The following is a 22,070-nucleotide window of genomic DNA, read 5'->3' as shown; positions in this document are numbered from 1 at the left end:
ACTTTTACTGCCCTACCCCCCAACTTTGTAGGCTGCTAAGCATTATTATTAGGAGGCCATTTTTCAGAAAACTTGCCTATTACCCCCACACACTAAATTCAAAGGTCATTTTACCAAGTTTTTGGAATTTATGCTGTTATAAGTTTGTTCCATTTACTATGGCTATGTAACAAACTGCCCCAAACCCAAAGGCACAAAACAACAAACATTTGTTTCTGTGGAATTCAGTGGGCCAGGTATTTGGAAAGGTCACAGCAGGAGTGGCTTATATCTCTTTTATAGTATCTAAGGACTTCATCTGGGAAGACTCAAAGGCTAGCTAGTGACTTGACAATAAGCTGAAGACTGGAATCATTACTGACACCTCTGGCATCTAGGCTGGGAGAGGTCAAAGTCTAGGACTGCCAAACAGAGTGCCTGCACATGGCCTTTTGTGGCTGGGCTTCCACCCAGCATGGTGGCCTTAGGGTAGTGTGGCTTCTACGTAGTGACTTGGGGCTTCAAATGTGAATCATCCAGCAAACAGACAGAAGCTGCCTTACCATTTCTGACATACTCTTGGAAATTTCCAGCATCATTTGGTTAAAAGCAAGCAACAAGCCAGCCCAGATGCAAGGAATGTGACATAGACCCCATTTCCCTCTGGGAAGAATGTCAAGATCTTGTGGAAGGATTAACATTCAGAATAGGAGACACTGTTTGTGGTCATCTTCAGAAATTACCAGCTGCCACTAAATCTCAGGCCTCCTAGGTACTGTAGATACCACAGCATGGTGCTACCAGAAGCAGTACAGCCGGTTAATCCTGGGAAAAGGTCTCTCTGGAGATTTCAAAAGAACTTTCAGCAGTGCATAATTTTAAAACAAGCAAAAACTGTGCTCTGGTAACATGCAGAGGCCTTCTTTATTACTTAAGACCTCAGTTTCTTCATGCCAGTACCTCTTTTCCTTTTTATTCTATACCTTCAGGTCTGGGGTTCTAGTAATGTCCCTCATAGTTGGTGACTGTAAACCATTTAACTGCCTATCAGAGTTTATGTCTCTTTATGAGCTTTTTAATACGTAGAACGAATAGTTCATCAAATGCTTACGGTACAAGTAAAACAAAGAGGGGGCAGAAAATTAATAAAGATTTACTCCCGGGAAAATTATCTGATCTATCAAGAGACTATTGTTACCTGACTCATTCAGTCTATGTACAAAATGAGTAACCAGGGATACAAATTGAGCTTATTCATCTTAGCCCATAATTGGTGCTTGTCTGCTGTCAAAGAATAAGTAAAGATCACTAGAAGCTAGTCTAAGGTTTTCCTAATATAAAAGGTGAAAAAAGTAAAACAACCGGGCTTAAAGTTTACCTGTATGGGCTTGGGAAACCTAGACTTACACTTTAAGAAGGCAGCGAGTGTGCAGTATCAATGGAGTAGAGCCTAGTAAACTATTTGGGAGGAGGCAGAGGGTTGCTGACAATAGACTGATGGAGCTCACCTTTGGAGCAACCTATTTCTGGAACACTTTAGTGGTTGTGAGGTAGCAAAAGATCATCAAGGGTATTTGAATGTCCCCTCTAACTCCCTAATCTTTCCCAATTTAATTTACAGATGGACTCTGGAATGCTAGGCAAACAGTTGACATGGAATGAGAGGGAATGATCACTTTCTGCCTACCTATTCCAGCATATCATCCCAGGGCTGAGAGTGAGCAGAACGGAGGCAACTGTGATGCCTCCCTAAAGTTTCTCCAAGATTATGCTTTTTGCTACCATTTTGTGCTTCTAGGCCCTGGCAAAAACTTTTCCATTTTGGTTAATTCAGTCTGTTAAAGAATAGACAAATAAGTCCTCCTATTCTTCAGTAGATTCCTTCTGGGACTCCATTGACCTAGTACAGTCTTCCAGCTGTCAGATCCACAAAGACCTTTATTCTAGCATAGATTATATAGAATGAACAAAACATCAAAGAGCAATCATATATTCAATTTATACTTTGATTGGTATAGGATGGTTAAGTGCTAAGACAAATCATTTCTAGGTTTTTAGAGGACTGCATCAAACATAAGATACATGTCATGTGATTGAGAATTCAGTAGTAGCCATGTGCTAGCCAACTTTCTGCCAGTTTTCCCCCCTCATGGCCAGAGATAAAGAATATCAAAAGCTGAAAATAAAAAGATCAGTGAATCGGTGTTTTAAGCTCATATTTCTTATGATAAAATTATTAAAACTTACCAGAAAAGTTGGGTTCTATATAATCTTAGGGTTCAGCTAGCTTTTTACCAGGAGAGAAAGCTGTGATTTGGGACTTCTGTGTTTTTGTGTTTTGTTTTGTTTTGTTTTGAGACAGAGTCTCATTCTGTTACCCAAGCTGGAGTGCAGTGATGCTATCTCGGCTCACTGCAAACTCCACCTCCAGGGTTCAAGTGATTCTCCTGCCTCAGCTTCCTAAGTAGCTGGGACTACACGTACACACCACCACACCCAGCTCATTTTTATATTTTTAGTAGAGACAAGGTTTCGCCATATTGGCCAGGCTGGTTTCAAACTCCTGACCTCAGGTGATCCGCCCAACTTGGCCTTCCAAAGTGCTGAGATTATAGGCGTGAGCCACTGCACCTGGCCAGGGACTTCTGTTTTTAATAACAACTGTAAATGGTAGCTTTCTTTAGTTCAGTAAAAGTGGACAGTGTCCCACAAGCTGTAGTAGTTAGGTTTGAGTTAGATAATTTTAACATCTGCCAGTGTCTCATTTATTCAGCAGACGTTCATGGTCTGTCATGTGGCTGCATTAATTCAGTGCATAGGATGCAAACGTGAACAGAATCAATCTATATCTGGCATTGTACATGTCATTTAAAATATCTACATAGCTACCAATGAAATATTGCATTTCCTTATCTTCTGTTGCAGTGTTCATAGTTTTAACATATTTATGTATACTGTATATTTCCATGGTGATATGTTATTTTTGCATCTAGTATTTCTCTTTATTAGTGCTGTGACTTTTTATCTCATTTCCATTTATTTTTCTCAGTCATCATTTGACTTCATCCCTATTATTTCTTATAGTTTCATTATAGGATTGTAGTATCCTTCGTTTCATTGTCATTTATTTTACGATTTCTCAGTGTTCATGTTCAGCTGGTTTCTTCTTAACACTTTTCAACCTATAAGTTAATCTAAAAAGATAATTTTTTTAAATGGACATCTTCAAGCCTTTTATTGTTTATGGAAGCCTGTTTGCTTGGGTTTGAATCCTGCACTTCCCCAGAAATTGATTGTCAGGTAGGACAGTGGGGGTAGGATTGGAGCTGGAGGTGGAGATGTTGACTAAAACAGGAAGAGAAACATAAAATTTCTAATTATTTATTACATGTCACTTTTCATTGTTAACATTTTAAAATAAACTGTTACGGTTTTCACATGATTGCTGGATGCTTATTCATGGGCTGGAGTAATGTAAAACCATACCACAGACGTTGAGAGAATATAATTAAGTACTTCATATGTTCAACTTTGAAAGCACATTGTTAAGTGTTCACCAAAAAATAAATATTTTAAATTGAAAGTCTCTACAGAGTAGGGTAATACTTCTTCCATCTTAGGGGACACTGTTCTTGTGTGTTTTTTCTTTACCCGTCCCTCTCCCACTCCTCCTTTCCCCACATTTCCACTGGCTGAGGACCTTTTGTCCTCACTAGAGAAGGCCCTTCCATCCCTCTGTTTCTCTGGTGAGCAGTTCTGTCATTCAAGCTGCGAGAACATAAGCAAAGCAAAGGGCTAGGACCCACTGTCATGAGAAATGGCTAAATTATCTAGGCCTCTCTCTTCTTTTAGATTTTCTCTTCTCATGCATTTGGGTGTTCTCATGTTTTTGTCGTTCAGGTATATGTAGCAAGCTAAACAGTACTTAGATCCAAGAGTTTGGGTTTAGGATTCAGGAAGGAACAGGACCCCCTGACTAATGCTTTTACCTAAAGAAAGTAAGAGTTCTGCCTTGGTGTTTGAGAGGCAGTTTCTTTGGTTTACATTTTGTGATAGTTCTGTCTTTCTCCCTCAGGATTTCATGGGGAAACGTGGTGCCTGGCCTAAGGCAAAAAGAACAAGAATATCTGGGTTCTTTAGCCAAATTCTATGTTAATGGCACCAAAACTAAAAATTAATACCTAACAGTAATATACTGTGGTAAGTAACATATAGAGATACCTGCAAGTTGCAGTGGCAGCATAGAGTAACGCAGAACTCTTGTCACTGAGTGACATATGACCTAAGTATTCAGGAAGAAAACTGTAGGTATAAAGTTAGCTTGAAAGTTTATGACATGGCACATTTAGCTTCTGAATATCAAACTCCTTTATTTTTTTCTGGTTGATGTTATTTATTAAAGTGTTTAAAAGTATAATTAGCCCTAATATTGTGCAATTTTAAATTTTCTTTTAAAAAGGTGCTTCCTGGGTGAGTTGGGGTTTAATCAAAGGTGCTGAGTTTACTGGCAAAGCAATCCAGAAAGGTGCTTCTAAACTCCGAGAGCGGATTCAACCAGAAGAAAAACCTGTGGAAGTTAGTCCAGCTGTCACCAAGGGACTTTATATAGCGAAGCAAGCTACAGGAGGAGCAGCAAAAGTCAGTCAGTTCCTGGGTAAAGTAATTCTAGATAACCTTACCTCTTTAAAGTTATATTCAAAATAATGTCTTAATCCAGGGTTAATCTGCATGTTCATTTAGATGGTTTAATCTCAAGAATAAAGAATTAGGACAAAGCAGTTTCTCTTCATTATTCATAGTGAGACCTGCGGACCAGCAACATCACATCGGCCTGTCTGGAATCCTTAGAAATGCAGAATTTTAGGCACAGACACACCTACTGATTCAGAATCTGCATTTTCACAAGATCCCTAGGTGATTCTTATTTGCACGTTAAAGTTTTGAGAAACTGGTTAAAGGGTTGTTTTGATGTGTTGACGAGGAGAATGTGTGTATCTTTGAAAAAGAGTTCTGAATGTAAAGTCATGTATTATTTAACGAGGCGAGTAAGTTCTAAGAAATCTATCATTAGGTGATTCCATGATTGTGTGAACATCATAGCATGTACTCACACAAACCTAAACATTATTGCCACTCCACACATAGGCTATATGATGTAGCCTATTGCTCCTAAGCTACAAACCTATGCACCATGTGACTGTACTGAATACTACAGGAAATTGTAACACAATGGTATTTGTGTGTTTAAACACATCTAAACATAGAAAAGGTACAGTAGGAGTGCAGTATATAAAAGATAAAAAATGGCATAAAACCTGTAGAGAGCACTTACCAGAAATGTCACTTGCAGGACTGGAAATTGCTCTGAGTGACGCAGTGAGTGAGTGGTGAGTGAATGTGAAGGCCTAGGACATTGCTATACACTATTGCAGACTTTATAACACTGTATACTTGGGCCACACTAAATTTATTTTTTAAAAAAGTAATTGAACTATGATGTTATGGTGGCTGTGATGTTACTAGGCAGTGGGACTTAATCAGCTCCATTATAATCTTATGGGACCCTGAAATGTCTGAAATGACCAAAACATCATTATACAGCACGACTGGGTGTGAATCCTTGAATCCTTCCAAGGGATATGACACATTCTTTCAAGGAGAGCCGTTTACTGCTTAGTAGTTGAGGGTCAAGAGGAAGGGATCTGTTGTTTGAGAAAAGCTGACTTAGTGATTCTGGCGCCAGCCTTCCCAAGCAATATACTTGTAACTCCTTGCTTTTAGAGAATCACAGCACTGAAATTTGGTGTTTTGAGATGGGTAGATAGAACCTTAATGGATTACCATTAAATTTAGCAAAATGATCTTTTTTGGTATTTAGTATTTTTTGAATCAGATTTTGGATTGTTTACTTTTATAGAATTAAACATTTTACTGTTATTTCACGGAGATAACTGAGATTTTTATCAATAGAAAAATGTGAATACACTAAGCTGGAATAATCTAGAAGTACCAACCAATCTTGCATTGCAACAGTCAGATAGAAAAGGTGGCTGGTTTTCTTAAGCAGAAGTGCAAGAACATGTATATCTGAGAGGCAAGGTTATAAACATCAGTAGGCTCTGCAAGCACAGCTTTAAAGCAAACAAAAACCTTAATTTAAAAAATAGCCAGTCTGTGCTGCATACCTGTAGTCCCAGCTACTCAGGAGGCAGAGGCAGGAGGATCACTTGAGCCCAGGAGTACAAGTCAAGGCCAGCCTGGGCAACATAGTGAGACCTCCTCTCTAAGCTTCATATCCTTAAGTAGAAATTGTAACATTATATAGTAAAACAATTTTAGAGGCTCATTTAAGAATGTTGCGAGATGACTGGTAAAAATCAAGGGAATAATATGTATTTCCTAAGTTTTCTTTTTTTTAATGGTCATATTAGTTGATGGAGTTTGCACTGTAGCAAATTGCGTTGGAAAAGAACTAGCTCCACATGTCAAGAAGCATGGAAGCAAACTAGTTCCAGAATCTCTTAAAAAAGACAAAGATGGGAAATCTCCTCTGGATGGTGCCATGGTTGTAGCAGCAAGTAGTGTTCAAGGTAACAAAGGGGCCCAGAATTTTAACTAGGAAGCTCTATTTGCTTTGGACTAGATTTACATACTTTTAAATATTATTTTTACAGGATTTTCAACTGTTTGGCAAGGATTGGAATGTGCAGCTAAATGCATTGTTAACAATGTTTCCGCAGAAACTGTACAAACTGTCAGATATAAGTAAGTTGAATTTTATTTTAATGACTACATCTCTGTTTTGTTGTTATTGTTGTTGTTTTTCTGAGAGGGAGTTTCTCTTGTTGCCCAAGCTGGAGGCGCGATCTCGACTTACTGCAACTTCCACCTCCCAGGTTCAGGCAATTCTGTCTCAGCCTCCCAAGTAGCTGGGATTACAGGCACATGCCACCACACCCGGCTAAGTTTTTTTTTTTTTTTCCAGTGGAAATAGGGTTTCCCCACATTAGCCAGGCTAGTCTTCAACTCCTGACCTCAGGTGATCTGCCTGCCTCAGCCTCCCAAAGTGCTGGGATTACAGGCATGAGCCACCACACCTGGCCAACTAAATCTCCTGTAGCATTTGCAAAAATCCATGATGGTAAAGATATTTTTATTAAGTATCTGATAAATAATTTTTTTCACTCACTGCTTTTCTTAAATAGGGAGAATAGTATTTCTAGTATAATAACAGAATTCTTGTCACTTTGCTTTATATTACTAATCATTATAAACATTTGTTCATCATTACTGTGAAGAATAAGTTTAATTTTTTTAAAAGCCCAGAATTCCTGTATACCTTATTAACTGACTACCTGTTTTTGATGGGTGATGTCTGCCTGAATAAACTTGAATTATAATTAAACTCTTATACCCCCTGTTAATATTAGCCCACTCAGTATACAGACTGTTAAAAATTATGTCACATCTTACTTGACTCTGATTACCACTGTACATTTGTATTGGAATGGGTAGATGGTGTATCTTCAATTTCATATATTAAGAAATGGAAAAACAGAAATGAATGATTTGCACAAGCTCACCTGATTGGTGTTATGATTGCTTTCTCATTTGGCCTTACAGTCTGTCTCTGGAGAGTGGCTATAAATTCTAGTCCTGCTGTGTCGTGGCTCAAGAGGAAAAGCTCATGGATGTTTGCAGTGTGCCTTTCACAGGATACTTCTTTATCCTGGCACATCCATGACCAGGTATCCCTCTCTCAGGGGACTTGTTTATGGCATATGCCCTTATGACTCTTTTCTGACCCGTGTCCAGTTTATTCCTACTAAGATAGCCACTCTCTAGGAGACCCTGACTAGGAGGAGAGCAAGGTTTGGGTGTGTTGGTCACGTGACACACAGAAGGCAGTACAACCAAACACACGAAACGACAGAAGCTTTTTATTACTCACAGACCCTTGAGAGAAGAGGGGTACCCACGAGGGCCAGGAGGAAGTCTGAAGACAGCAGAGTGCTCAACCAGTGGGTGGGGCGGGGGGTGGGTGAACAGGGAGCAGCAGCAAGGGAGAGGCGATTTGTGTGACTACCTTCATGCAAGTCCATGGGTGTTCTTCCTTTGGCTTTCCAGTAGGGCCTGTGGATTGACTAGTTTAAAGAAAACAAGTGTGAACAGGGGAACATTTACACGACTCTGGTTTTACATGACTCTAATGTTGACCATTGGATTTTCTCGTGGTCAGCAGCTGTGGGGTATGTTGGGTTTTGAGTCAATGAGATGAGAAACAAGTATACTGTATTGCAGACAACCACACAGGGAGGGGGAAGTTTTAACTAGGCCAAAGGTGATGGGATACAACTAGGTTTCAAGCAACTTATGTCAGGCCTAAAAATAAATGCTGAAGCAGCAACTGTATAACAAATTTATGACAAGTGGTATTGAAGGTGAGAGTTAAAGCAGGGTCTTCTGCTTTTAGCTCCTTATTCTTTCTACCTGACTCTACTTTCTTTATCAATACTAGAAGAATCAAGGTCTAAAAACTAAATCTAGTATGAAGGACCTGAGTTGCTTTCTTAGCCTTGAATTAGTTTGGATCTTACTGTTTAGAAAGAAAAAAGAGCAATATTAATAGTATTCACAACTCTTGGTTATTTATGTTAATTATCCACTTATTGACAGCATTTAGTTGAGTTCATACTTTTGTGTCAGGCACTGTGTTCATTGCTTTTCCTACGTATTGATTAATTTTTCAACACTGTTATCTCCATTTTGCAGATGAGGAAAACAAAATGTAAAGTGAAATACCATGTTAAAGATTTCTCTGCTAGTGAGTAGTAGAGCTGGGATATAAACCAAGTGTTTCTGTCATCAGAACCTGTGCTCTACAGTGCTAATTTAATTTCCATCCTTAATTGGTTTGATCTGCTCTGTCTGGGGCACGTATACATTTGTTTGTTTTAAGTTAGGAAATAGGAATTGCTTTATTTTTACTTTTTTTCATAATTTCAACTATTGTTATAGATTAAAGGGTACAAGTGCAGGCTTGTTACATAGGTTTGTTGTATGATGCTGAGGTTTGGGGTACAAATGATCCCTTTACCCAGGTAGTGGGCATAGTACCCAATAGATGGTCTTTTAGCTCACACTCCCTTCCCTCCCTCCCCCGCCTAGTAGTCCCCAGTGTCTGTTGTTGTCATCTTTATGTCCATGAGTACCCAGTGTTTATTTCCTATTTATAAGTGAGAACATGCGGTTTTCTGTTCCTACATTAATTCATTTAGAATAATGGCCTCCAGCTGCATCCATGTTGCTGCAAAGGGTATGATTTCATTCATTTTTAGGGCTGTGTAGTATTCCATGGTGTATATGTACCATGTTTTCTTTATGCAGTCCACCGTTGAGGGGCACTTAGGTTGATTCCATGTCTTTGCTGTTGTGAATAGTGCTGCAGTGAACATGTGAGTGCATGTGTCTTTTTGATAGAATAATTTATTTTCTTTTGGGTATCAAATGGTAATTCCATTTTAAGTTTTTTGAGAAATCTCCCAAAAGTGGCTGAACTAGTTTACATTCTAGGGGATACATATCTTTGAATCAAATCAAAGCAACATGGCATATCATTTTGGAGTGTCAGTTTTTTTTGTTTTTTGTTTTTTTTTGGAGACGGAGTCTTGCTGTGTCACCCAGGCTGGAGTGCAGTGGCGTGATCTTGGCTCACTGCAAGCTCCGCCTCCCAGGTTCATGCCATTCTCCTGCCTCAGCCTCCCGAGTAGCTGGGACTACAGGCACCTGCCACCACGCCCGGCTAATTTTTTGTATTTTTAGTAGAGACGGGGTTTCACCGTGTTAGCCAGGATGGTCTCCATCTGCTGATTTTGTGATCCGCCCACCTCAGCCTCCCAAAGTGCTGGGATTACAGGCGTGAGCCACCGTGCCTGGCCGGAGTGTCAGTTTTACCAAAAGAGTTGAGAGATAAAACATACAATAGATCTCAAATTCTTCCGATAGAAATATAAAACTCAAGTCTTCCAACTCACTTCTTATCACCTGTGGCACTGAACTCTTAATATTCAGTCATTATTTTATGACCCTGAGGTTACTTTGGATCAGTCATAATTAGAAAAATAGTTCTTTATTTGTAACAAGAACAGGTGAAATTCAGAAATGCCTTTTAGGCCAAAAGTGAATTATTTTTAGATTATCATATTAGAAAATAGGAAGTGCTTTGTTGGGTTTGTTTCATGGCCTACTCTAATGACAAAAAAAATACTTACCTAACTACAATTAACTTATTAAAAGTTTGAGATTCACATAACTAGGAAATACTGGATTTTAATGTAGATTTTGCACTTCTGGTCCTTAATGAGAACTTAATATGTTGAATAGCATATTTTTAACAGTGATTCTCAGCTCTTTTACTTCTATTATTGTATTATTGCTATTCTTTTTATCCTTTTTTCCAAAGATTCATGGAATTTAAATAAAAAGCAGATAAGTGAGAATTTAGTTAAGTAGCTTTGTATTTCTAACTATGAGGATGATTCAGTCTTAGCAGTAATTTAGTTTCTGCTATTAGAAATTTAGAAAGAGGGGAGAGGCAGTAGGGAATAAAAGATTTTGTCTAAGTAATACTGTTTCTCACCTTTGGAGCTAATCTGGCCCAAAGTAGAAAACGTCTTTTAAGAGAAGAAACTAAAAGTATTGAACCAGTAATAACTTAGTGATAGAACTGAAGAAATGGAAAAACTTGTTGTACCTTTATTTAATTTTGTTCTTATTTGTTTACATACACTTAGGTTTATTTACACTGTCCTGTATTTAAATTTACTATCAAAAAGTATTTCATAGAATGACCATTTGTGGAGTACTCGAATCAAACTGATGGTAGTATAATAAGGAAAATTTGTGTTCTTAATTGCCTATGATAAGCGATTGTTCTCCAAAGTAGTTATTTTAAATGTCCCTTAATTTTATGCTTGAGAGAAAACCAAATGTATTATATAAACTTCCTTATCTGATTTCAGGTGGATAAGCCAGTACAGAGGATTAAATAACTATACTCTTAAAATTTTTAGGTAAATGCATAGAAACTATTCATTAAGATTCAGTTTATTTTTGTCAGTTAAATAAACTTTTGTCTTATATTTGGAGATGTGAAGACATACAGGAATAATGAAAAACAGTAACTTTAAACCTGCTACACTTAATTGCGGTATAGTACCTATTCAATAATTCATCTCTCTTCTACATATGAAGCTTAAGTTTCACCTTTAAGCTTCTTTTATTCCACTTTGAAGTGTTTAAAGAATAATAATATAGCTTTGATAGATCTATTTTTATTTTCCCCAGCAATATTTTCTTTGAATGTATATTTGTGGAATATAAGCTTAATAATAGACTTTTATTCCTGTGGAAAATTTACTGTTTTATGGTTTTTTGTACTATGCTATAAGTGTAGCTGGTTTATTGGTTTGTTTAGTGAAATTTAATTAAAATTCCCCCTAAATTTGCACTGGATGAAGGGGTAACTTCAATGACAGGTGTCATATTACCCAAAACCAGTTCTGTATAACTGAACACATTGGAGAAATTTCAGAAAAATCTGGTTCAGTTGTAGTTTTGAATTTCATTGACTTATTTAGGGCCTACTTTGTATTCATTTTTTATTATTTTTCAATTGGTAGTGTTAGTATATAAAATCCAACTTAATGAGCTCTAATTAAAGTAAATTTGTTTAAAAATAAGAGATCAAAAATAAATTTAACTTTCTGCCAGACATATGCTTTATAGGAGTTTATAGCAGTATAGTTTGAATCTGAAGAAAAGGACTAAACATTTATGAAGAGAAGAATAGATTCCTGTTAGGAAAACTAGTTCTAAGGCATATTGGAAAGCAGGAGTGATAGTTGAGGGTATATTAAAAAATAAATACAACTGATGAAAAGCCATTTTATAGGATATTTCAAAATATATGTTTAGTATTTTAGAATTTTAAAACTGCTTTCACACATATACCTCATTTTTTTCAAATAAAGAAGAGAAAGTTGACAATATGCAAAGAGGTAGAAACTTGACCAAGGTCGTGTGGCTAATTACTGGCATGGTTGGCATTAGAATCTAGTTTTCTGAATGTTCCGTAAGCCCTCGGGGAAACCGGCTCCACCAAGAGTTATGGTCCCTGTTTTTCAGTGCAGAAACTGCTGATACCTTTTTCTTTTTGTGTAGACACAGCCATTACCACCTGACAGTAGTATTTGTGACTGGGGCTTGGCTGACAATGAGAAGGCACCATCAGCAATAGTGCATCTTCTGCACCATCAGCAAATCCTGTGGAATGCTGAAGGGTTGCATAACAGGGACTGGCCGAAGCAGTTGTAGGAAGCTTTTCTGTCTGTTGACTGGTGAGAAGGGCCCTGATTAAGAGTAGTACAGACTTGGAAGGTTTGACAGACTAGGCTCTGCCGTGTGCTAGCTCTAATATAATTACTAACATTAGGCAAAGGACAGAATAGAATCATCATTCAGAGGCACTGTAAGATTATTTCACACTGGGGTTAAAAAAGCCAAGCACAGACAAGCCGGTGGGATCACAAACCACTATTCTAGGCCAGGCTATTTAGTAATAGAGAACTTGTTAATTCAAAAGGCAGATCTAGTGTTACGTAAGATGTCCAGCTATAGGTCATAAAGCACCTAGGAAACTTCACTGTGTCCTGGAGAAAATGTAAACTTTTGCCTTTTTGTTGTTATTTGTTGTTTAAACAGTCCTCTATTTGGGGAAACCTGTGGACAAGAAAAGCTTTAAAAGCCTGTTACCAAAATGGGGTAAAGAGTAAAACAATTAAACACGAGGGAAATGTGTTTTGGTATGCTCGTATAGGACCTCAAATTGTATTTTATCATAGAAATAGCATTAAATGCAGATATTATTATCAATAATAACTACTTTTGTACATGCTTTATAATTTCCCAGGCACTTGCTATGCATCTGATGCTCAAGAAACTCTGAGGCAGATAGGGCAGGAATTACTGATTTCATTCATTTAGTGAATATTCATTGAGTATCAGGCACTATTCTCAATATTTAGGATATGTTAAAGGACAAAGCTAAGAATCTCCTCTCCAATAGAGTTTATATTTTAGTGAGACAAGCAAGACATGAACAGTGATAATGAGTAAGTTCTATAGTATGTAGAAAGTGGTAAGTTATGGGAGAAGAAAAAGTAGTTAAAAGGGGAATCAATTGTCAAGAGGTGGAGGTGGGCATGTGGGAAAAGGCAATTTAAACAGATTAGATAATGAGAAGATTATAGTTGAGCCAACTTGTAGAAGGTGGGGCAGAGAACTATGGGAAGTCCACGCAGAGAGCAGCCAGTACAGAGGTCCTAAGGCCTGTGAGTGCTTGGTGGGCTGAAGGAACAGCAAGGAGGCCAGTGAGTGTGCAGTAGGGTGGGATGCAGGGGAGAATGCCATAGAATCGCTGTTTAAAGACAAACTCAAATTCCCATAATTAAAAGACGTAGCCAAAGTCTGGTTAAGGTAGAACTTGAAACCACTTATATGACTCTAGATTAGTTGCTTCTGTGAATATTTTTCTTCATATTTCCAGAAAGGGAGGATTAATAAAAAATGACTGATTAATGACCTATATTATAATTTACACTTTATTTTTACTTGAGGGTCTTTATTACATCATTCTCAGCTAGTCTGAGTTTATTTTCACATACTGTTTTTACTAAAGGAGAAAATACAGCTTTGTCACAGTGTGATTTCATCCTCTACTGTGTTTTAAGTTGTTAATTAAATTGAAACCTAAGCTTTAATTTTGCTTTCAGGGGTAACACAGTAATCATTTGACTTATTTAATACTAATTCAGGAGACCTTATTTTATATTTATCATATCATTGTATGTTCTCTAATCTTTCTTTTAAAGATACGGGTATAATGCAGGAGAAGCTACCCACAATGCGGTGGATTCTGCAGTCAATGTTGGCGTAACTGCCTACAATATTAACAACATTGGTATCAAAGCAATGGTGAAGAAAACTGCAACACAAACAGGACACACTCTCCTTGAGGACTATCAGATAGTTGATAATTCTCAGAGGGAAAATCAAGAAGGAGCAGCAAATGTCAACGTGAGAGGGGAGAAGGATGAGCAGACGAAGGAAGTAAAGGAGGCAAAGAAGAAAGATAAATGATGGAGTGCTGGGAATCACCTATACCAAAGCCTTATGAAATGGATGAAATTTTGTTATGTAAGCAAATGTGGAATTCCTCACAGATTAACCAGTATTTTTTAAATGTATTCATTCCTACAAATTAACTTTCATAAATTTTATGGCATGTCTTCTATTTAAAAGGAAAAGAATAAGTATTCTTGCATCTGGCCTTAGAAATGTGAAGTAATATTCTCAAGTTTATTTTTTCCAAGTGTAGCTGAAATATTTTTGCAGGTAAAATAAAGCTAATAATGTGCTATTTAGACCTTATTAAACCTAATGTTGAACTATTTTTATATGTGCTATATTTCAGAAAGCAAATTAGGAAACTATATATTTGCTTAAAAATTGGCATTTAGTAACCTTAATTCTTTTTATAGAAGGCTTAAAGTATTGTCTCCTCTTTTTGCACTAAGTGTGGATTTTTTTAGATGCTTCTCAAAATTTTCAGTGTGTAAGCTAAACCTAATCCTAAACTAAGAATTCTCAAAAAGACTTGTTCAAAACGGAAAGACTGATGAAAAGTAAAATGGACTACTTTTGTAACTTACCTGTTTGTTAGGAAATGGAATGGTCTTTTTGATTTAAAATGAATAAAAATAGATTATTACATCTTTTGTATTGAGACCGATTGTTCTCTTATGAGCCTAGGACATTTGGGAACATGATTGTTTTGTATTAAAATTCAAAGTGATTATTATCAGCTTAATTGGATTAAAAAAGTACTTCAAGAAATTATTTAATCATATCTGCTTCTGTTTTTCCAAAAGGTTAAAACTTGTAAAAAAATATATATATATATATAAACAGAATTGAGTTTACTAATGGTAAACATTTTTATTCTGGGATTCGGTCATTGGAATTTATATTAAAAGACAAGTTATTAAAAAGGAAAGGTTCGTTCATAATCAAGGTAAAGAATATGAAAACCTTAGGCGTAATCCATGGTGGATAGGCATTATGGTTTCCACTTTGGCAGGAGGCAGACTATTCACAGACCTATTTACTTACATGGGCTAAAAAACTATGTAACTAAATACCTAATGGTATTTTATTTTTGTTTACTGAATTTAAGAGATTGGTGTTAGTTTTCATAGCTGTAGTCCATTCTAATAATTTCTGATCTTCTAGTGGCTACTTAGACATTATTTGAAGCTGTCTGAAGAATGCACTTTATGAATTAAAAAACTCTGAATTGCCTGACCTCATTATCACATGGGCTTATATTTTGGGAACACATGGAACTGATGTAGGCTTTTCCTAAGACCAAGGATAATGTACTAGTTGATAAAATGGAAATAAAAGTGAATTGGTAAATAGCTTATAGTCTATGCTTTAAGTTTAAGAAATAGAATGGCACTTCATATATTCTTATTTGTGGGAGCTAAAAATTACAATAATCGAACTTATGGAGATAGAGTAGAATGATGGTTACCAGAGGCTGGGAGGCATTGAAGGGATAGGAAGGGAAGTGAGGTTGATTAATGGGTATGAAAATACAGTTAGTTAGAACGAATTAGTTCTAGTGTTTGGTAGCCTAACAGGGTGACTACAGTCAGCAATAACTTTTTATACATTTAAAAATAAAAGAGTGTAATTGGGATGTTTGTAACACAAATGAATGCTTGAAGCAGTAGATACACCCTGATGTAATTATTATGAATGATATACCTGTATCAAAATATCTCATGTATCCCATGCATATATACACCTACCACGTACCCATAAAAATTAAAAATTAAAAAAATTTTAAAAAGAAATGGAATGGCAAATAATGGAATGTAAACTTTAAATAGTTAGCTTTGACCAGAGGTCAGCAAATATCCTCCATGGGCTAAATCCAGATGGCAACATGTTTTCAAGCCTAACTTATTCACACTCTCTAGCCCTTTGCAGAAAAAGTGTGCTGTCTTAGACTCTAGAAAATGGACTTTTTCCACCATTCATTGAATCATTAGGAGATAGGCATCTTCTAAAGATTTTTTTATATTTTGTAATAATTGATATATAGATAAAATTGTATATTACATGTAAGGTATGATGAGTAACAGAATTAATACTTAAAAACTCATCACACCTAACTAAAGACACGGAAAGCTGCCAATTACGTATATGTACGTTCTTCCTATTTTCTTACCTCTTTCCCCACGTCATTTTTTATTCCTTGCCCTTTTTTATTCACACATGTATATTCTCCAAACATACTGTTTCATTTTTTGAAGCTTTCTACATATAGTGTCTGAATGTGAAGTCTTACTCGCTTTTTTGAGTTTATGTTTAAAATTAATTCTTGTGCTTATATGCATGGATGGTTTAGTAGCTCTGTAGTATTCTGTTTGAGTATACCACATCAAGTGTTCATTTTCCTATCAGTTGACATTTGTTTTTAGTTTTTGTTGGTAGAAACAGTACACTCAAAAAATACTTGACTGTCCCCTGGTACACATATGCAAGAGACTTTGTACATAAGAGGGGAGTTGTTGGCTTGTCAATTTTGCAAAATAATGCTAGGTATTTTCCAAAATGATGATATTCTCTTGAGTAGTACTTCCCTTTGCAATGTTTTTATTGTTAATGTAGCATATATAAAAAAGTATCTCATAATTTTAACTTGTGTTTTCCTGACCTCCTTTCCTGACGTTAGATCAGGAATTTTTCATGTTCATTTGCCATTCATTTCCCTCTACTGTAAAATTTGCCTGTTGTCACTGCTGACAATTTTGCTTTTCATGTTTAGGTGTTTACTGAGATTTGTGTGTATGTGTGCAAGATGTAAGGTATCTAATTCCTCCCCTCCTCCCCCGCCCCGTGGATAATCAGTTATTTAACCCCCGTTTATTGAATAGTTCTTTTCTTCAGTAATTTCCCACAGGTCTTTCTCTATATATCAAGTATGAGTGTTTCTGGGCTCAGAGACGTTTGTTCCATCTGTCATTTCTTTTTTTCCTGGGCCAGTCCCACACTGTTGTCATTATAAATTAGTAAGTCCTACTGATTGTTAGGGCAAGAGGCTCAATTCCCTAGACGAAATTCTTTAAGGGTATTTTGGCTGATAGTTCCATAAGGAGTTTCAAATCGTCCCACAAAGAAACATCAGCCCAGATGGACTTACAGGTGAGTTCTAACATACCTTAAGAAAACAATGTTACATTGGGTGCAGAGGCGCACACCTGTAATCCCAACGGAGGCTAAGGTTGGGTGGATCTCTCGAGTCCAGGAGTTCGAGACCAGCCTGGGCAACATAACGAGACCAAAGATATTGTTGGACATTGTGAATTTTACCTTATTGGGTACTGGATGTTTTGTGTTCCTGTAAATATTCTTGAGCTTTGTCTTGGGAGGGGATTAAGTTACTTAGAACCAGTTGGATACTTTTGGATCTTTCTTTTAAACTTGTTAGGGCTAGTGTTTTTTTCCACTCCTAAAGCAAAATCTTCTGTGTACCTGATGCCCTGTGAATCCAGAGGTTTTCCATTCTGGTGGATGGTAGCAGGTATTATTCCTACCTCTGTAAACTGTAAGGATTTCCCTACTAATCCTTTGTGATGGTTCTTTCCCCAGCCTGAGTACTTGCCCCACCATGTGTGTGCATTCATCAGGACCCTGCTGCAGCGTGTACCCTGTGGCCGGCCAGGTCTCAGCACAGGCCCCCATAACAACTGTTTCAGTACTGAGTGAGTGGCTAAGTTAAATGCTAAAAGATAAAAAAGCCAAGGCCCTTATACAAAGGCTGGAATGTAACAAAAGCCCACCAAGAATTTTGCCCAGGCCTTTACTGGGCCTTAAAGCATGACAAAAAAAAAATGAAGGAATTCTTAGCTGGACCCATTTAGGATTAAACAAGTTTATTGGGGTTCTTGAAAGAATCACAAAACCTCCCTGATTTAGCAGGAGACAAGGGTAATCACCCTAACACCTGGACCCATTTAGATGAAGTGAATTTACTGAGGCTGCAGAGGAAGGTCTTCAGGACTCAAGACCTTAGTTGTAGATTATAAGAAGTTAACCACTTATGTCTTTAGATGAATGCACACTTACACATAGACATATAGCTTAGAAGGTATTATAAGCTCTGGAAAATTTTGTAATTTTGAGTTGGTCTGGTGATCATTTCCAGGCCTTCTCCCTGTAACTGGTTCCAGAAATAAAAACTCTTCCTCCCCGGTTCATCTACATCTTGTTACTGGGTCACAAGAAATAGCAGCCCAACCCTCAGTTTGGCCTGGGAACACTGTGCGCAGCTCTTCCCTCCAATATCTGCCCTGCAAAGTCTAGCTGCCTTGTTCTCCCTAGACTCTTAGAGAAACTCCGGTTCCTCAACTTAGGGCAACCACCAGCCTCTGCCTGTTTTCTCCTTTTCTGCTTTGTACCCTGGCAGGCCCAGGCCAATTTGGGAGCTTGCCTCATTTGTGTCTCATCAAGAGATCATTGTCCCTTATTGCCTGATGTTCAATGTCTTGAAAACCATTGTTTCTTTTTTTGTTCCTCTTAGTTTTTTAGTTGTTTCAGGCAGGAGGTAAATTCAGTTGCTTTATTTCTGCCAGAAACACAAACCTGTTTTCTGCTTGCCTTTGATCTTAATTTCCCACAGTGAGATTCTGCTAACAGATCTTTTTAAGAAATCCTCGGCCGGGTGCAGTGGCTCATGCCTGTAATCCCAGCCCTTTGGGAGGCAGAAGCGGGTGGATCACGAGGTCAGGAGTTCAAGACCAGTCTGCGCAATATGGTGAAACCCGTCTCTACTAAAAATACACAAAAAAATTTAGCTGGGCATGGTGGTGCGTGCCTGTAGTCCCAGCTACTTTGGGAGGCTGAGGCAGGAGAATCGCTTTAACACGGGAGGCGGAGGTTGCAGTAAGCTGAGATTGTGCCATTGCACTCCAGCCTGGGAGACAGAGTGAGACTCCATCTCAAAAAAGAAATCCTCTGTACATTTGGATTTGTCAACAGATAATCTAGTCCTTTTCACTTCATTCTATTCTGTTTACTTGGTTGTGAGTTGCCCTTTCAGACTTACAGCTAGACAAAATTTTGATAAGCATACCTCCTATATTAGGGTAATTCACAGAAACAGAACTAATAGGGAGTGTGTGTATAAAAGATTTATTATAAGGAATTTGCCCATACAATTATGAAGGCTGAGAAATCTCAGGATCTGCAGTTGACAAGCTGGAGAGGCAGGCAAACTGATGTGTAGTCCCAGTCTGAGCCCAAGGCTGGAAAAGTGTTGCCCAAGGCTGGAAAAGTGTTCCAACTCAAGCTGTTTGGCTGTAGGAGCTCCCTGTTACTCCTGGGAGGTCAGCCTTTTTGTTCTATTCCGTCTTCAGTCGATTGGCTGAGGCCCACTCACAGTGGAGAAGACAATGTACTATACTCAGTCTCCCAGTTGAAATGTTAATCTCATCCAGAAACTCAATTGGAAAACTATTTATGTATTCACAACACGTCTGACACCAAATTGTGTTTTCCACACCAATCAATTATCCCATTCTCACTAAAACCTTGGTCTCCACAACCCCTTTATTTTCTAAAGACATTCCTAAGTCTTTAGTAAATAACTTTTCAACCAATTGCCAATCAGGAAATCTTTGAATCTAGCTGTGACCTGGAAGCACCACCCCCCCCACCCCCCCCACCCCGCCCCCCGTCCCCCATCCCTTCCAATTGCCCTGCCTTTCCCCACCCCTTCCAATTGCCCTGCCTTTCCGGATGGAACTAGTGTATATCTTAACATGTATTTGATTGATGTCCCATGTCTCCCTAAAATGCATAAAACTAAGCTGTACCCTGACCACCTTGGGCACGTGTTCTTAGGATCTCCTGAGAGCTGTCACCAGCCATTGGTCACTCATTTGGCTTAGAATAAATCTCCAAATATTTTACAGTTTGTCTCTTTTTGTCAAGGAAACACAGATGTATCAAGGGTAGGAGGTAAACTTTGTGATTACAAATATAATGAGGCCGGGCGCAGTGGCTCACGCCTGTAATCCCAGCACTTTGGGCGGCCGAGGCGGGCGGATCACAAGGTTAGGAGATCGAGACCATCCTGGCTAACACGGTGAAACCCTGTCTCTACTAAAAATACAAAAAAGCCGGGCGTGGTGGCGGGCGCCTGTAGTCCCGGCTACTCGGGAGGCTGAGGCAGGAGAATGGCGTGAACCGGCCAGGCGGAGCTTGCAGTGAGCCGAGATCGTGTCACTGCACTCCAGCCTGGGAGACAGAGCGAGACTCCGTCTCAAAAAAAAAAAAAAAAGAAATGTATGTCAGGCCTCTGAGCCCAAGCCAAGCTATCGCATCCCCTGTGACCTGCACATATACGCCTGTGACTTGCATGTCCGCATCCCCTGTGACTTACACTTATACGCCCAGATGGCCTGAAGTAACTAAAGAACCACAAAAGAAAGGAAAATGCCCTGCCCCGCCTTAACTGTTGACATTCTACCACAAAAGAAGTGAAAATGGCCAGTCATTGCCTTAAGCGATGACATTATCTTGCGAAATTCCTTTTCCTGGCTCATCTTGGCTCAAAAAGCTCCCCCACTGAGCACCTTGTGACTCCCACTCCTACCCGCCAGAGAACAACCTGCCTTTGACTGTAATTTTCCTTGACCTATCCAAATCATATTAAACGGCCCCACCCTTATCTCCCTTGGCTGACTCCTTTTTCGGACTCAGCCCGCCTGCACCCAGGTGAAATAAACAGCCATGTTGCTCACACAAAGCCTGTTTGGTGGTCTCTTCACATGGAGGCGCATGACTATATATATATATATATAAAATGAAATTTCAAGTTGCAGTGAGCAGCTCTGAGGTATGTTCATGAACGACACACAGATGCAAAACAATAATCTAGAGGGTTAGCAGTCGTCCCGAGTTCAGGAGGTACCTTTTTAAGGCCAGTTCCTCTCGCTCCAACACTGCCAAATCAGCGACTCTGGTGCTTGTTCAACTGAAGCAAAGAAGGGCACAGCTACTCTTGGATCCAGCATTTTCCTAACAAGGGCTAAGAGTGAAGCCGACTTTGCCACCCAGGTCTATGTTTAGGAAAGCAACCAGCAGGAGGGAAGAAAAAGGTGAGGGATATTCTCGGCCTCCTGACACTCCTCTGTGTAGTCGAACAATCTAACCCCAGAGTCTTGAGCAAGGAGTGTCCCTCGAGCTGTTCTCCAGGGTCGCTCCACCGGACAGAGCAGGTTTCTCTTCCAGTCTCCCCGGCTGCCCTCGCCCCGCCCCCTGCCGCCTGCGGGCATCGCTTTATGACGTCACCACGTGCCTCTGCAGGCACGCGCGGGAGGTGGGACCAGGAGGCGGTTCGGGTGCCCCGCCTCGTGCCATACTCTCCTTGCTCGCTTCTGGGTGGCCTTTAATGTCTTGTGTTCTAAGGTGTGCTGAGGGGAAAGACGCGGGAGGTCTCTAGCCTGACACTATGGAGGAAGAGAGAAGCTACAGTTTCGACGGTGTGAGCACCAACCGCCTGAAACAGCAGTTGCTGGAAGAAATCCGCAAGAAGTGAGTCGGGGGGCGGCGCGGTGTGAAGTCTGGTCCACGCCCCCCGAGCCTTCACCTGCGGCGTCTCAGGGCCGAAGCCGCTGAGGATGCTGGGAGACCGGCCCCGGGATTAACCCCTGGGCACTTCGGTCGACCTGCCCAAGTGTTCCAAGCGAAAGATTCATGTGCCTCTTTGACTAAGCCTTTGGTATTGTAAGTAGGCAGCTTTCGAGGTAGGATGTTCTGCCCTTAGGATCCAATCATATGGCGTGTATTTTGCCTATATACTGTAATGCCAAAAGTTGTGTTTGGTTTTGTTGTCTCCATAAATCCAGATTTTTTGTTTAAAATTCCAAAGATTTTATTTAGTTATGCGGGTTTTT

General features: G+C 39.0%; 2 protein-coding genes across 15 annotated transcripts in view; both read left to right on the top strand.

The window, feature by feature from the left end:
* The window catches only part of SPART (spartin), a 36,807-nt gene extending 21,870 nt beyond the window's left edge, over positions 1 to 14,937 (top strand). For all 4 annotated transcript variants that reach the window (XM_007960138.3, XM_037986811.2, XM_007960139.3 and 1 more), the window contains 4 exons: positions 4,439 to 4,633; positions 6,411 to 6,569; positions 6,654 to 6,744; positions 13,911 to 14,937. In XM_007960138.3, the coding sequence (XP_007958329.1) occupies positions 4,439 to 4,633; positions 6,411 to 6,569; positions 6,654 to 6,744; positions 13,911 to 14,178 (713 nt within the window). In that variant the 3' untranslated portion in view covers positions 14,179 to 14,937. The remainder of the gene's footprint in view (positions 1 to 4,438; positions 4,634 to 6,410; positions 6,570 to 6,653; positions 6,745 to 13,910) is intronic.
* Positions 14,938 to 21,285: 6,348 nt separating this feature from the next.
* The window catches only part of CCDC169 (coiled-coil domain containing 169), a 70,319-nt gene continuing 69,534 nt past the window's right edge, over positions 21,286 to 22,070 (top strand). For 6 of the 11 annotated variants that reach the window (XM_073013403.1, XM_073013398.1, XM_007960133.3 and 3 more), the window contains exon 1: positions 21,286 to 21,708. In XM_073013403.1, the coding sequence (XP_072869504.1) occupies positions 21,626 to 21,708 (83 nt within the window). In that variant the 5' untranslated portion in view covers positions 21,286 to 21,625. Of the gene's footprint in view, positions 21,921 to 22,070 lie in introns of all 11 variants that reach the window. The other 5 variants (XM_007960132.3, XM_073013390.1, XM_007960131.3 and 2 more) reach the window with 3 other exon arrangements.

This window comes from Chlorocebus sabaeus, chromosome 3 (genome assembly GCF_047675955.1).
Source record: "Chlorocebus sabaeus isolate Y175 chromosome 3, mChlSab1.0.hap1, whole genome shotgun sequence".
NCBI lineage: Eukaryota > Metazoa > Chordata > Mammalia > Primates > Cercopithecidae > Chlorocebus > Chlorocebus sabaeus.
Note: the sequence above shows the minus strand (reverse complement) of the source record. Positions and strands in the feature narration are given on the sequence as shown.